This window comes from Lampris incognitus, chromosome 1 (assembly GCF_029633865.1).
Source record: "Lampris incognitus isolate fLamInc1 chromosome 1, fLamInc1.hap2, whole genome shotgun sequence".
Lineage (NCBI taxonomy): Eukaryota > Metazoa > Chordata > Actinopteri > Lampriformes > Lampridae > Lampris > Lampris incognitus.
The window spans coordinates 149783401-149800900 of NC_079211.1; the positions used below are offsets into that span (position 1 = coordinate 149783401).

The window sequence follows — 17500 nt, forward strand, 5'->3', positions numbered from 1 at the left end:
AAGAGGGGGCGGCAGGGTGGTGCAGTGGTTAGCGCGGTCGCCTCACAGCAAGAAGGTTGTGGGTTCGAGCCCCGGGGTAGTCCAACCTTGGGGGTCGTCCCGGGTCGTCCTCTGTGTGGAGTTTGCATGTTCTCCCCGTGTCTGTGTGGGTTTCCTCCGGGGGCTCCGGTTTCCTCCCACAGTCCAAACACATGTAGGTCAGGTGACGTGTGTGTGTGTGTGTGTGTGTGTGTGTGTGTGTGTGTGTGTGTCCACCCTGTGATGGACTGGCGGCCTGTCCCGGGTGTCTCCCCATCTGCCGCCCAATGACTGCTGGGACAGGCTCCAGCACCCACACCGGCGGGTACCGCTCGTCCGGAAAGCTCCGGCACCCACATGAAGATGCTGAGGTCTGTCCTGGTGCGGGCCGGCAGCTTCAGCCCAACACACCAGAAGCAGGAACACTCGATTTGTCGTTTCGTGTCATGCAGTTGCGCACACGAAATCAAACGAAACATGGTTCCCCCAGCCCACAACGCAACACAACCACACAAACACACCCAGAAACTCACACACATACCCACACTAACACACATACCCACACTAACACACATATCCACACTAACACATATACCCACACTAACACACATATCCACACTAACACACATACCCACACTAACACATATACCCACACTAACACACATATACCCACACTAACACACATATATCCACACTAACACACATACCCACACTAACACACATATCCACACTAACACACATACCCACACTAACACATATACCCACACTAACACACATATACCCACACTAACACACATACCCACACTAACACACATATCCACACTAACACACATATACCCACACTAACACACATACCCACACTAACACACATATCCACACTAACACACATACCCACACTAACACACATACCCACACTAACACACATACCCACACTAACACACATACCCACACTAACACATATACCCACACTAACACATATACCCACACTAACACACATACCCACACTAACACACATACCCACACTAACACATATACCCACACTAACACACATACCCACACTAACACATATACCCACACTAACACACATACCCACACTAACACACATACCCACACTAACACATATACCCACACTAACACACATATCCACACTAACACACATATCCACACTAACACATATACCCACACTAACACATATACCCACACTAACACACATACCCACACTAACACACATATCCACACTAACACACATACCCACACTAACACACATACCCACACTAACACACATACCCACACTAACACACATATCCACACTAACACACATACCCACACTAACACACATATCCACACTAACACACATATCCACACTAACACACTAACACACATACCCACACTAACACACATATCCACACTAACACACATACCCACACTAACACACATATCCACACTAACACACATATCCACACTAACACACATACCCACACTAACACACATACCCACACTAACACACATACCCACACTAACACACATACCCACACTAACACACATACCCACACTAACACATATACCCACACTAACACACATATCCACACTAACACACATATCCACACTAACACATATACCCACACTAACACATATACCCACACTAACACACATACCCACACTAACACACATATCCACACTAACACACATACCCACACTAACACACATACCCACACTAACACACATACCCACACTAACACACATATCCACACTAACACACATACCCACACTAACACACATATCCACACTAACACACATATCCACACTAACACACATACCCACACTAACACACATACCCACACTAACACACATACCCACACTAACAGCATGACTGTTGGACCTGCCGGTCTGCGTTGGCTAGCAGTTAGCTTAGCCCGCCCCACTTCTGCGTCCTGTCAGACTGCCCTCGGTGTTTCCTCTGCGGGTGCAGCCCCGGTCAGGGCCCTGGTCCCTGGGCCCACCAGACGCAGCAGACCAGGCTCCCTCAGCCGATCCAACCCCCGCTCTCCCAGCCACACACCCTCGACAGCCCCGTTGGCTTTAGAAAGACAGGATTGTGCAGCAGCTTGTCTCTCGGACGCGGGACCACAGGGTTTGTCCAAGCTGTTCCCAGGTGTCGGGACCGATTCTGTTGCCCGAGACACGAGCGAGCGTCTGAGTGTTTTTGTTTTGTTCTGGTTCTAAAGGCTCTCTCTCTCTCTCTCTCTCTCTCTCTCTCTCTCTCTCTCTCTCTCTCTCTCTCTCTCTCTCTCTCTCTCTCTCTCTCTCTCTCTCCCCCCCCCCTCTCTCTCCGTCAGGGACGGGTGGAAGTGGAGGCCGGCAACGAGAACATGAAGTTCGAGACGGGGACCGTTCTCCTTTTATGGCGTAATGGCGCTCAGCGCTCCCACGTTGGGTGAGTCCTCTTTCTCCTCTCTCTCTCTGCCTCTCTCATGCTCATCATCACCACCCTGCTCTCTCCTCCTCTCTTTTCACCCCCATCTCCTCCCTTCCCCGTCCCCCCTTCTGCAGCCCACTGGGATATTGTGGGGGAGGCCATAGCAAAGGGGGTAAAGGAATAGTTGGGTTTTATACATAGGCTGGTTTCACTTTCACAGTCGTCCACCCTTTTCTTTCTTTTCGTTTCTTTGTTTTGTTTTGGGGGGGGGGGGTTTGTGGTCCCTCTTTTTCTCCCAAGTACCCCACTCTTCCGAGCCGTCCCGGTTGCTGATCCGGGGAGGGCTGCAGACTACCACATGTCTCCTCCCATACATGTGGAGTCACCAGCCGCTTCTTTTCACCTGACAGTGAGGAGTTTCACCAGGGGGACGTAGCAGCCCCCCCTCCCCCCCGAACAGGCGCCCCGACCGACCAGAGGAGGCGCTAGTGCAGCGACCAGGACACATACCCACCTTCGGCTTCCCACCCACAGACACGGCCAATTGTGTCGGTAGGGACGCCCGACCAAGCTGGAGGCAGCACGGGGATTCGAACCAGCGATCCCCGTGTTGGTAGGCAACGGAATAGACCTCTACAGTACCCGGACGCCCCATCCACCCTTACTTTCCACACCGGACACACGGCTCCGATTCAACGTCATCAATGGAGGACAAACCCACAATCCTTGTTCCGTGTGAAGAGACACTCCACGGCTCAGACAAAGCTAGCGCGAGGCTACAGCACCCTAATATAGCCACTTCCAGTGGTCATTTTAAAAATGTACAGCCATTTTTTTAATGGTTGGTTAAGGTTGTGTCCTACTGTGTTACTTCCTGCAACACAGCCTCCACCATGGCACCGCCAAGCAAACATTAAGGAGGAATTTAGCAATAAAAACTGGTATTATTATCCAGTATCCAAACCGCTTATCCTGCTGTGGGGGTGGTGGGGATGCTGGAGCCTATGCTAGTAGTCACTTGGCGGCAGGCGGGAGACACCCTCACAGGGCCGACACACACACACACACACACACACACACACACTCACACACACACACACACACACATTCACACCTAGGTACAAGTTAGTACAGCCGGTTCCACACAGAGGACAACCCCCCAAGGTTGGACTACTACGGGGCTCGAACCCAGGACCTTCTTGCTGTGAGGGTCCCGTGCTAACCGCTGCTATTGTTGCCGTTCAGTGCTTTCAGGATACTTTCATGTCGCTCATATCATATCGAGAATTGAGAACAAGGTGTGAATTCTTACAGATAAGTTAAACTAATGGCAGGTTTAACGACGACGATTAATCAACGACAACTGGGAGCTGACGCAGCTCGGGGAGCTTGCCGAAACTCCGAGAGCAGAATGATATGAACAATATGAAAAACCCATATACATTTCTAACATGACCATTCCAATTCTCTGTGCCAGACATCTGTAGCGTCATGTCAGCTTTGGCTAAACGGTGGAGTGGTTTTTATGCTGAATGAGGATTGTAGCTTTGTCCTCCATTAGTTGTGTCCTGCATCGCACTTGACTGCATACTGTGTGTGCACTGTGGAGAAAAGGACGGATAACCGTGGACATGAAACCTGTTTATATGTAAGATATTGATAGGGTTAGAAATTGGGAACTGTTCCTTTAACTCTATGACGTCAGTATGGGCCGTCAGATTGTCTGGTTTTAGCTGCGAGCTTCCACCGCCATCTAGTGGCGAAAGGCCAGAAGGGATTCACCTCCTGAAGTGTTTATGATGAAGATGGTAATGTTAATTACAGCTTCTCAGGCTCTGCAGAGCGACAAGATTTGGCACGTTTTATTACCCTAGCACACAAAACTTGTGTCAGTTAGTATTTCCAAATAATTCTGAACATTTTGTTTTACCAGGCTTGGCGTGCCAGGATGGTAGTGTATCTTGCCAGGATGGTAGTATATCTTGCCATGATGGTAGTATATCTTGCCAGGATGGTAGTTTATCTTGTCAGGATGGTAATATATCTTGCCAGGATGGTAGTTTATCTTGCCAGGAGGGTAGTTTATCTTGTCAGGATGGTAGCATATCTTGCCAGGATGGTAGTGTATCTTGCCAGGATGGTAGTATATCTTGTCAGGATGGTAGTTTATCTTGCCAGGATGGTAATATATCTTGTCAGGATGGTAGTATATCTTGTCAGGATGGTAGTTTATTTTGTCAGGATGGTAATATATCTTGTCAGGATGGTAATATATCTTGTCAGGATGGTAGTATATCTTGTCAGGATGGTAGTTTATCTTGCCAGGATGGTAGTATATCTTGCCAGGATGGTAATATATCTTGCCAGGATGGTAGTATATCTTGTCAGGATGGTAATATATCTTGCCAAGATGGTAGTATATCTTGCCAGGATGGTAGTGTATCTTGCCAGGATGGTAGTGTATCTTGCCAGGATGGTAATATATCTTGCCAGGATGGTAGTATATCTTGCCAGGATGGTAGTATATCTGCACCAGAGGATGAAAAACCAAAACTAGAATATTTTGTTTGTGATTATTAACACATCTGACGCCGGCTGAATAGTCCTGGTGCTGCAAAACAATGTCCAAAGAACTTTCATTCTATAGTTTGGAGAAGAAACACACATTAGCGCCCCCTTTGCTTCCCATTTTAAACGTTTGAGTGTTATATTTGAAAAAGCGGGCTTGTTTTCTTACGTGGGCAAGGGAGAGAGTTCACTGAGGGCACAAGGAGGGTGTATGTGTGGGCTGGGAGCAATGGAATGCATCAAACGCTCTCTCCCTGATGACCTTTGAACTTTCCCATCCCTCTCTCCATCTCTCTCTCTTTCTCTCCTTCTTTCCCTTTCAATATCTCCCTCCCTCCCTTTGTGTCCCTTGAAAAGTAAAAGACGTGTTCTTGTTCTCAGTCAGTTTTGCCGTCTCATCATACTTGCCTTTGTCTGTCATCGCCAAACTGTCACTTCATCCTCCCATCATCCATTTGTACCAGCTCTCTCTCTCTCTCTCTCTCTCTCTCTCTCTCTCTCTCTCTCTCTCTCTCTCTCTCTCTCTCTCTCTCTCTCTCTCTCTCTCTCTCTCTCTCTCTCTCTCTCTCTCTCTCTCTCTGTCTCTCTGTCTCTCTCTCTCTTATTCTCTTGTCTATTTTTACTCCTCTGTCCTCCTTTTCTTCTCTCTCTCTCTGTCTCCTAGTCTGTCTTCCAGTCTTACACCTCCTTCTCTTTCTCTCCTTTCTCTCCGCCTTTTTTCTCTCTGTGTTCCATTTTCATCCCTCTGTCCTCCTCTCACTCTCTTTTTTGCTCTTTCTCACTCTTTCTTTCTCTGTCTGTCTGTCTGTCTGTCTGTCTGTCTTTTCTCTCGCTCTTTCTCTCAGCTGATCAGACTGTGTTTCAGGTACTCGGAGGAGAAGAAGACCCCACCACCACCATCACCACCTCCTCCTCCTCCTCATTTCTCTTCTCCCCTGTTCCATTACTCTTCCCCACTCTCTCACAAATGAATGAAATCACGGAGTGCATGCGTCTCATGAACAGGAAGTGCCCTCACACCTGAGGAATTCATCACTTCCTGGGCTCTTGCTTACCAGCATCTGAAGCTCTCAGACGGGTCAAAGGTCAAACAGGAAGTGCTTTAAGAGGAGTTTATGCTACGTGGTCTCACTCGACAACCCCCCCCCCCGTAATGCACAGTTGACTGTCTCGTTCTCTCTCTCTCTCTCTCTCTCTCTCTCTCTCTCTCTCTCTCTCTCTCTCTCTCGCTCTCTCTCGTTCTCTCTCTCACTCACCCATTTGTTAACTGATTCTAATCCCTCCCTCTCTCTGTCCTGGTGTCCCCCCCCCCCCCACCCCCCCCCCCCCAGTGGCTGCTCCTCGTTCTCGCCACCTCTCTTTTAAGAGGTTTTCTCTGTTCTCTCGGTTGCCAGGTAACCTCCGGCATGTCTGGGTCCTATAACACCAGGGTGGGCGGGGCTTAGCCGGGCGGGGAAGCGGACATTTTAGGAAATAAGCTCTCTGATCAAATCGGCTGTTGTGCAACAGGAAAATTGGTGCGGGTTTCACGTGTCGAGCTGGGCGGTATCGATAAAATAAATATCACGGCGCTTCTGACTGAATCCCTCTGTGAGGATGATCTGGGGATATTTTGGGGTTGACCATTGTTGCTCTCATAAGATATTTACAGACCAGAAAAATGTTGAGAAATAGTCATTAGTCCCACGGTCCAAAGACCTGTAGGTCAGGTGAATCGGCTGTACTAAGTTGTGCCTAGGTGTGTGTGTGTGTGTGTGTGTGTGTGTGTGATGGACCGGAGGCCTGTCCAGGGTGTCTCCCCGCCTGCCGCCCAACGACTGCTGGGATAGGCTTCAGCATCCCGTGACCCCGGTTGGGATAAGCGGCTTGGATAATGGATGGATGGATGGATGATCGTTAGTAATGTGGACGTGACGACCAAGCAGGAAGAGACGGTCATTGTTCATTTCACGCAGCTAAAACAGTCTTCAGAAATGTCCCCTCTTTCCTGTAATGCAGCCTTTAAGAGCGGGGAATGACAACATTTTTTTGGGGGGGGGGGGGATTCCCCCCAATTGTATCTGGCCACTGTTCCGAGCTGTTCTGGTCTCTGCTCCACCCCCTCTGCTGATCCGGAGAGGGCTGCAGACTACCACATGCCTCCTCCCATACATGTGGAGTCGCCAGCTGCCTCTTTTCACCTGGCAGTGAGGAGTTTCACCAGGGGGACGTGGCGTGTGGGGGGATCACGCTATTCCCCCCAGTTCCCTCTCCCCCCGAACAGGCGTCCCGACCGACCAGAGGAGGCGCTAGTGCAGTGACCAGGACACATACCCACATCCGGCTTCCCACCCGCAGACACGGCCAATTGTGTCTGTAGGGACACCCGACCAAGCCGGAGGTAACAGGGGGATTCGAACCGGCGATCCCCGTGTTGGTAGGCAACAGAATAGACCGCCACGCCACCCGGACGCCCTGGAATGACAACATTTAGGTTATATCACGATGTTGCCAGAACCACAATCCCACAACACATCTAGTCTCACATGGTGGTATGGATAGTATATCGATATGTTGCCCCGCCCCGCTCCAGGGACCTACAACTTTCACTCCGGGGTGATGTATTTCCTGTCAGGACACATCGCTGACAACTTGAGGGGTCGTTGTTCTTCTCAGCTGCCAGACGTCTGTCTCGGACAGCGGGCTGATCGATCAGAGAGCTTATTTGCAAAAAATACCATTGTTGCCGCTAAACGGGGGCCGTGCCCCGTTGAAGGAACGTTAACACGTGACCTGCAGGAGAAGATGGAGAAGGACAGGACAACATCATTACGGCAGACGTGTGGAGCCCAAAGGCAATGGGCTGTGTACTTGAATCAGCATTTCCCCCGGCTGTGTCTCGATAGTGTCGTGTTGCATCCTCCTCTGCCTTGTCTTCTGTCTCTTCATGGTTTTGTACTTCCTATGCGTGCAGCGTTTTGCATCGGGAACAAAGCGCCGGTGTTTACAACTCCCACATTAAAAAGAGGAAGAGGAAGGAGCTGGCACTATGGAGATACACCCTGGGATTTGTGACACTCAAATACTTGCAGTTTTTAGGGTGATTGTTGTCCTGTCCTTATTTTTAACAGTAGCTTTTGAGATTAACAGCAGTAGCTAGTGAAATAACACCTTGTTGTCTGCTAGAGCACAACAAACACTCTAAAACACGTCCCGGCACATCCTCGTCTAAACCCCGGTAGACTTCACCCGTGCCCGGTCCAAAAAGCATCCACGCACCCACTTTATCCTGCTGCTTCTGAGTGTGGATGGAGGTTCTGCCGTGAGGCGTTGGTCTGCCGGCGTTTGCTCTGCCCAGCGTGCTCGGCAGAAGTCCACCCATTTTCACCTCCCGCAAGATTTTCATATCTGTCATCCGCTGGATTATGTTTGGAGTTGGGCACATCACTCACTCATCCCCAGCTCAAAGGCACTAACCACCCTGAGTGATGCTGGCACCAGGTTAGACGAGACGTATTCCACGTGTAAAAACAAACAAGAAGTGCACACGTGGAGCTTTAAAGATCTAGTTGATAACATTGGGTCGATTAAATCTACACACTACAGCAAACACATCGCTCATCTCATCTGAGCTCTGGGATATTTGTGTCATAAGTTGTGTGTGGAGGGCGGCACGGTGGCGCAGTGGTTGGCGCAGTCGCCTCACAGCGAGAAGGTTCCGGGTTCGAGCCCCGGGGTAGTCCAACCTTGGGGGTCGTCCCGGGTCGTCCTCTGTGTGTGTGTGTATGTGTATGTGGGCCCTGTGTGATGGCCTGGCGGTCTGTCCAGGGTGTCTCCCAGCCTGCCGCCCAATACCTGCTGGGATAGGCTGCAGCATGCCAGCGACCCTGAGGGCAGGATAAGTGGTTTGGATGATGGATGGATGGATGGGTGGATGGATGGATGGATGGATGGGTGGATGGATGGATGGATGGATGGAAGTTGTGTGTGAGATGAACAATGTAAGCTACAGCTAAAAGGTAAAATGTGTGCACTTGGGCAAGCCACACTGACTGAACTAGTAGTCTGGTCAATTGGTGACTATGAGAAATTTGTTGGAAGTTTGACCAGGGAGAAGGTTTAAGCTTGTCAAACTCCCCTACTGGATCTTTAAAGTTCCTGCCGAGCATGACGGACGTTGAGGGTAGTGTGTCACCGGTGTAGAAAACGAGTGTCTAACTGATACCGGCATATCAGCCTTACAGTTTGTTAATACATGACAGGTTTAATTCATTAACTCATCCGACGTGTACAGGTAAAACAGTTTCCTATGACTCTCTGAGGCCCCCTGGTGGAAGACTCGCACCTACTGGTAATAACATGGCTGGTAACCTGCCTGTGTGTGCAGTGTGCGTTGACATACCGAGACAAGTTGTAATGTGGGTTTGTCTGGGTGTAATGATTGCGCATGAATGCCTCATCGGAGGTGAAACCCCTGGCCATATTAGTCAACGTGTGTACGGCGTGTTGGAACAAGAAGTGGAAAAAACCCACCGAGAGCAAGTATCAGGTTTCTGAACTTGGGCAAATTTTCCTCGTTGTTGTTTTTTTTTTTTTTTTTTTTTTTAGGATACCATGTGAACATTTATCCCAAAAAAAAAAAAAACCCCCACACGATCCTAGAATTAACTAAACTAACACTCGTTTTGTTGATGGGATTTCTGTCTAGGCGGCCCGGTGGCGCAGTGGTGAGCGCGGTCGCCTCACAGCAAGAAGGTTTCTGGGTTCGAGCCCCGGGGGAGTCCAACCTTGGGGGTCGTCCCGGGAGTTTGCATGTTCTCCCCGTGTCTGTGTGGGTTTCCTCCGGGTCCATGCAGGTCAGGTGAATCGGCCGTACTAAATTGTCCCTAGTTGTGAATGTGTGTGTGGTGGCCCCGTGATGGCCTGGCGGCCTGTCCAGGGCGTCTCCCCGCCTGCCGCCCAATGACTGCTGGGATAGGCTCCAGCATCCCCGCCACCCTGAGAGCGGGATAAGCGGTTCAGATAATGGATGGAGAGATGGATTTCTGTCTACGGAGCGGGATCGCCCTGTTCGGTGATCGTGTGTCAGGCAAATTCTTGAGCTTCAGCGTGCTTCCAGACAAGCGAACCGTATTTCAACGCTAACCTGATAAAAAACCAAATTATCCAGTGTGGGATAAGACCAGATTTAGAAAGCACTGCAGAAGAAGACGGGACACCCAAAGCGACGTGAGGATGATATCCTGCGTGTGTCGTGTATGTGTCGTTGTCGGGTCCAGTTCATTTGCACCGTGGCAGAAGACCTTACCTTCACACAGGTACACAAAGTTAAGGACGATGGCCTCTATCCAAACGTCGGAGCACTCAGGTCCACAAGCCAGATGCTCCTACATGTCCCCCAGATCCCGGCTCCAGAACGGGGGCGACGGGGCCTCTGCAGCGGCCGCTGCCCCTGATCTCTGGAGCGACTCGGCAGCACACGTCAGATCTGCTCAGACCCTCCAGACTTTGACATCTCGGTTAAAGACCCTGCCTCCTCTCGCTGGCATTCGATTCAAGTTGAGCTCGACACCGTGATTTTACTGGGCAAATACACTTTTCCTCTTCCGTTCTTCATTTTATCATGTCCTCTTTACATATGTTTTTACATCCATATGTGTCAGCGGTTTTATACTGTATCTTAAGCTTGGGCAGCACTTTGGTTCAACTGTGGTTGTTTTAAATGTGCTATATAAATAGACTAGACTAGACTAGACTAGACTAGACTAGACCAGATATGCCTGATTTGGTCAGTTCAACAATAACGTTAACTCATTTTTCACGCAGGTTTTTTTCCCCTAACATTTGTTGAGATGGCCTTGTGCTCTACCCTTCTTCGTCTGTCCTCGCCTCTAATCCGTTAAGGCGTTATCATTATTAATATCTTACTAATATTTTATTCCCTTGGTGGTTTTCCTCTAACATTCTCACCACAGACTGGACGGACTCCTCCGTGTTTTCCAGACTCACGTTCGGCCTTGACATGTTCTGTACACGTTAGGATGTTCACGCATGCGTGGCTGCCCGTAGGAGCTTCTGTAGCACGCACCCTGTGGTGGGTGGTGGCACCAAAAACAGGTACTGATGTGTGTGTCTGTGTGTGTGTCTGTGTGTGTCTGTGTGTGTCTGTGTGTGTGTGTGTGTGTCCATCCATCCCCCCCCCCCCCCTCAGAGTTCCGCTCCCCCGTCCCATTTGAGCGGGCTGAACCGCACGGCCTCCTTGAGCGGCGCCGACCGCAGCGAGTCCCTGTCGGTGAGCGGCAGCAACAGCCAGCTGAACAACAGCGCCCCCTCGCCGCAGTACACCCCCCGACTTCTACGTGCGCGCTCTCTCCGACCTGCAGTTTGTGAAGGTAACGCCACGGATCAGAGAAGGTTGGTTGAATCAGTTCATGTGGATACGGCGTTTACTGACAAGCTACGTCTCATCACTCACCTTTCCCCTGCGTGGCACCGGCTCGGCCCGACCCAACTCAACTCTGCTCGCTTTTCTTTGGTTTTCCATCGGGCAGAAGTTAGGGATGGTACCAGGTACCAGGTGCTTTTTTTGGCACCACCTCCACTGAGGTTCCAAGTGAGCTGAGCCGATGGTAAAAGGTGACATGAAAATACCACTATGAATAAATAAAATAAGATATAAATATAAAGAAATATATGTATATTTATTTATATGTATTTAAATATAAATAAAATCTTATAAAAGAAATAAATAAAAGTATTTAAATTTAAAGATAAATAAAATCTAAACAAAAATATAAGTGTTTCAGATGAGAAAACGAGAACAAATCTCTCTGACCAAGGCACTCGGTGTAATTAAAAATGTCTTTATTGAAACTTAGACATATCCAAAAAGGACCTAGAAAGGCCCACGTGTAGCGGCTCGGGCCTTCTGCAGGGCACAGTGAGACACAACAGGGGTGAATGGTTTTTGTGCAGGCGCAGAGCACAGGTGGGAGTTGCTTGATTGGATCTGAAGCAGCCAATTAGTAAGCCCCCGCCCCTCACACTGATCCTAGAGAGCAGTCACATGCCAAACACAGTTCATTGTAAAGAGAAAACAAAAACACAGATTAAGTGTACACACACACACCCACAACTATAGCACAATAAAGGTATTAGTTTTCTTTCAAAACCGGTCTGACCTCTTGAAGAAGAAAACTAATGTGGTTAAAAACAATCCCAGACCATGCTTCATCACACAGTACAGCCGCTGTGCCTCCAGGATGAAACACATAATCAGGTCCAACTGGGAAATGATTAATAGTGATCCACTTCTAAAGGAACTTTTCCCAAATCCACCTGTGACAGTGTTCAGAAAAGCACCGTCTATGAAAGACAAACTTGTCAGGAGTTAGCTGCCAGGCTCAAAAGAGAACACATGGTTGCATAAAGACCTTTGGGGAACTTATAAGTGCGGGTCATGTAAACACTGTGTGGGTGTCATTCAGTGCAAGACATTCCTTGACCTGAAAACCCAAAAAGAATACAAAACCAATGGCTTTATCAGTTGTAATGCTGAGTTTGTTGTATATCGCCTACAGTGCCCATGTGGGTGCTTTTACGTAGGTAGGACAAAGAGGAAATTAAAAGAAGGTTTTTCTGAACACAAATATGCAATAAGGATCAACAATGAAGATTATCCAATGGCCAAACACTATAGAGAAATGCACCATAGAGACCCTTCATCCTTAAGAGTCCAGGGTATTGAGATGATACAGAAATCTGTACGTGGGGGGGATAGATTGAAAAAGTTGCTGCAGCAGGAAACTTTTTGGATCTGGAATTTTAAGGCAATGGAATATCCAGGTTTGATATCCCGGTTTGAACGAGGAGATAGACTATAGGCCTTTTTTGTAAAAATGTCTAATTTATAGTCTACTGTCTTTCCGAGTCACTGTGAACATGTACCTTTATTGTGATGTAGTAGTTGTGGGTGTGTGTGTGTCCACTTAATCTGTGTTTTTGTTTTCTCTTTACAAAGAACTGTGTTTGGCATGTGACTGCTCTCTAGGATCTGTGTGAGGGGTGGGGCTTAGCAATTGGCTGCTTCAGATCCAATCAAGCAACTACCACCCGTGCTCTGTGCTGCACAAAACCATTCACCCCTGTTTTGTCTCACTGTGCCCTGAAGAAGGCCCGAGCCGCTACGCGTGGGCATTTTTAGGTCCTTTTTGGACATGTCTAAGTTTCAATAAAGACATTTTTAATTACACCGAGTGCCTTGGTCAGAGAGATTTGTTCTCTTTTTCTCATCTAAAACTACAAACCTTGGACCAAAGAGCACCCAGCAAATATATTACTTAACTACAGAGAGGACCGAGCACGCCACTGACTCCAAACATGTGCAAAAATATAAATGTATTCATGCTTATTTAAATGTAAACAAATTCTGAGCACTGACTGGTCAGAGAGAAATTGAAGGGCTGTTTCTAACCAGGAAATGCCAAAGCGAGTCTTATGAACCTTGTATTATAGCTGATAATCCATCCATGTAAAACATTACTTGTGGTCAGTGAATCTCGTAGTTACACTAACATTGTTCACGTGAAGCCCACATTTAGAGTTGGTCTCGTTGATTTTTTTTGGAAATAAAACACTGGTGTGGGGCGCTGGTAGACCAGGGAGGAAAAACTAGTCAACACGCCCACAAATGACCAGCGGGGCTTCGCCGTGAGGGGACGCTATCTGCAGTGGAAAACCACATCCCAAAAAGTAAAGCGAGTAGAGTCGAATAGGGTAGAGTAGAGTTGAGCCGGTACCATGCAGCGGAACAGGGGCGTTAGATGTCACTGAGCTGAAAGGTATCAGTCGGTAAACGTTGTGTCCGGATGAGCTGATCCACCGTCTGGGGTTTTCCTACCGGGATTACTCAGCAGGCATCAAGACGCAGCGCAGCAGGTTTTGTCATCGCCTTAAGAATGGTAGTAAGAATGATAGAAATGTGTTTTGTTTATCATGCGCTTCTCCAAATACTACAGGACATGTGAATTATTATTAAAAGTGGGTATAACACCTTCTTCCTTCTCCACCTCCTCCTCTTCCTCTTCCACTTGTTATTATCATTATCGTGAAGTTATGCAGAAATCCTAATTGTGAACATCCTAACAAGTAAGAACTATGAAGGCTTATCTAACCCGTATCTCATTACCTTTACAGTACTTTAAATGTACTGTATGTCATGTCATGTCATGTCATGTCATGTCATGTCATGTAACACTGATGAGCCCAAACATCACGACCGTTCACAGGTGAACTGAATAACGCTGATCATCTCCAAACAAGGGCACATGTCAAGGTCTGGGGAGATTAGATGGTAGGCGACCAGTCAGTTCTCGTCGTCAGCCTGTTGGATGCAGGAGAAATGGGCAGGAGTAAAGACCCAAGTGACCTCCACAAGGACCAAACCGTTCAGGCCAGACGACTGGGTCGGAGCCTCTCCGACACAGCAAGGCTGGTTGGGTCGGGTGCTCTCAGTCTGCGGTAGTGAGTACCCACCCACAGTGGTCCGAGGAGGGACAAACCACAAACCGGCGACAGGGTGTTGGGCGCCCAAGGCTCGTTGATACACAAGAACAACAAAGGCCGTCCCGTCTCTTCCGAACCGACAGAAGGTCTTCTTCTTCTTCTTCTTCTTCTTCTTCTTCTTCTTCTTCTTCTTCTTCTTCTTCTTTCAGCATCATCAGCTATGATGTTGGCCGCCGAAAAAACCTGCTCAACAACTGCCTTCGTGTTGTTAAGCACATTTTGGGGTTTTTGGTAATAAAATAAACAGTGGTTTACCACTGCCTTCTGCCCGCAGTACAGGAGACCAGATACTAGAGTTCCCAGCATGCCTCCTGTTGTCCTGAGGCTGCCGTTGGCCAGACAGTTGGCTCGTCCGCCAGCTACAGAGCAGGTCTATGTGGAGGCGACCTCCAAACACATCGTCACCGTGCCGTTCTGGGGCCTTGGCAGCTTTGTACAGGCCCACCAGTGCCACCCAACGGCCCACTGCGCCCTGGTAGCGACCGCCGTTGTCGGTCCACGACTGCTTATTCGTCAGGTAAACCGGCTTATTTCTCAGCCGTCCCCCACATTTGAGGGAGCCTTGCGCTATCCGCCACGTGTGGACGCGCTGCATAGCAGTCCGGCTCAGCCAGAAGACAGAAGGTCTCCTGTCGCACAAGTCGCAGAACGTTGTAGTCATGGTTACAGGAGGAATGTGTCTCAACTCACAGCGCATCACACCCTGCTGCATACAGGGCTGTGTAGCCGCGGGCCGGTCAGAGCGCCCATGATGACCCCTGTCCACCGTCTAAAGCCCCCACAATGGGCACGCGGGCGTCGGACCTGGAGCTTGGAGCAGTGGAAGGAGGTCGCCTGATCCGACGAATCCCGTTTTCTTTTAGCTCCCGTGGACGGCCGTGTACGTGTGCCAGCTCTTCTTTCCACTGCCTTGCTCAGGGGCACAGGCAGGAGTATTAACCCTAACTTGCATGTCTTTTTGGTGGCGGGAGGAAACCGGAGCCCCCGCGGGAAACCCACACAGACACGGGGAGAACGTGCAAGCTCCGCGCAGAAAGGACCTGGGACGGCCCGGGGTTCGAACCCGGGACCTTCTTGCTGTGGGGCGACAGCGCTGACTACTCGGCCACCGCGCAGCCCGTTTACCTGGGGAAGTGATGGCACCAGGATGCACTGTGGGAATACGACAAGCTGGCGGAGGGAGTACGATGGTCTGGGCAGTGTTCTGCTGGGGAACCCTGTGGGTCCAGCCATCCGTGTGGACGCCAGTTTGACACGGGCCACCTACCTAATCACCGTTGCAGACCAGTTTGACACGGGCCACCTACCTAATCACCGTTGCAGACCAGGTACACCCCTTCAGGGCAGTGATACATCCCTGGTGGTGGTGGTGGTGGCCTCTTTCAGCATGGTAATGCGCCGTGCCACACCGCACACGTTGTTCAAGAAGGGTGTCGGGAACTTGATGGATGTGTTCAGCGTCTTGCCCTGGCCTCCCGATTCTCCAGATTTCAGTCTGACTGAACATCTGTGGGCTGCGCTGGACCGACAAGTCCGATCCACGTCGGCTCCACCTCGCAATTTAGAGGAGTTGAAGGATCTGCTGCTAACGTTTTGGTGCCAGAGAACACAGGACAGCTTCGGGGGTCTTGTAGGGTCCGTGCCCTGGTGGCTCGGTGCTGCTTTGGCAGCACACGGAGGACCGACAGTATGTTAGGCGGGTGGTCATAATGTTTTGGCTCATCAGTGTGAGTGGCAGCCTGACTGATCATTTACATGATCAATATTAAAATTACAATAACAATAAAATTCACAGTCCCAAAGTCATCTGTTTTTTTGGGGGGGGGGGGTGTGTGGTGGGGTGTGTCACAGCAGCTCTTACTTAGCCAGCTCAGAAAATGCTAACTGAATCAACCTCCATCCCCCAGATCACCAGGGCTCAGTACCAGAACGGTCTGATGGCGTCCCGCTTGGACAGCACCCCCCAGTCCCCGGAGAGCAGCCACAACATGACCCACGGGGAACTGACCACACCCCCAACCACCGCGGACCACGGCCCGGCGGACATAACCCCAACGGAGAACGGGCCGGACGAGACCACCCTGCTCCTCCTCAACGAGCAGAACTTTGTGTCGGGTCCCCCCCGCACCACGGCCAACCACCACAGCCAATCGGAGAACAGCATCTGACACCGGCGTCGGTGCACATGTGCACTACATACTACGTGTGGACGTGTGGGCCAAAGGGACAGAGGACTCGGTGTGTGTGTGTGTGTGTGTGTCTTTGTGTGTGTGTGTGTGTGTGTCTTTGTGTGTGTGTGTGTGTGTGTCTGGGCTGGCGGTCTGTATTGTGCACATGCCGTGCACATCAGCAAGGTCCAAAGAGACGGGCCCACATGCACGCCTGTGCATCTGCAAAGACACGAGAGACATGTTCACAGACACGCATGTACCGCGCTGTGCTGGGGACGCCAAGTCACCGACCCCCGTCACCGACTAGTCTCTGGTTTGCTGCACCGCTGTTAGGAATTAGTCCCCACCCACAAACCACGTCCAAACCCGCAATGCAACCCCATACTCGTCATCCGCCTCGCTGGTGTGAATGAGCATCCTGAGGAACCGGTGTGGGAATCAGAAAGCTGAACTGCCCGGTACCACAACCCACGCCCCACCCCCACCCCCACCCACCACCCCCACCACCCCAACCCACACCACCCCACCCCAACCATAACCCCAACCCCAATCCCACACCACAACACTCCAACCCACCCCACACCACCCCACCCCCAACCCACACCAACACCACCCACCCAACCCCAACCCCAACCCCAACCCCAATGCCAATCCCACACCACCCACACAACCCCACACCACCCACCACCCCAACCCCACCACACCACCCCACCCAACCATAACCCCAACCCCAATGCCAATCCCACACCACAACACTCCAACCCCAACCCACACCACCCCACCC

General features: G+C 50.1%; 1 protein-coding gene across 1 annotated transcript in view; it reads left to right on the forward strand.

The window, feature by feature from the left end:
* LOC130113947 (metal transporter CNNM4) overlaps window positions 1-17185 on the forward strand; it is an 82540-nt gene extending 65355 nt beyond the window's left edge. Inside the window, 7 exon segments of the mRNA XM_056281662.1 lie at window positions 2355-2408; window positions 2410-2452; window positions 6334-6396; window positions 11193-11203; window positions 11205-11327; window positions 11329-11373; window positions 16453-17185. Coding sequence (XP_056137637.1) covers window positions 2355-2408; window positions 2410-2452; window positions 6334-6396; window positions 11193-11203; window positions 11205-11327; window positions 11329-11373; window positions 16453-16713 — 600 coding nt within the window. The 3' untranslated portion in view covers window positions 16714-17185.
* Window positions 17186-17500: the final 315 nt, after the last annotated feature.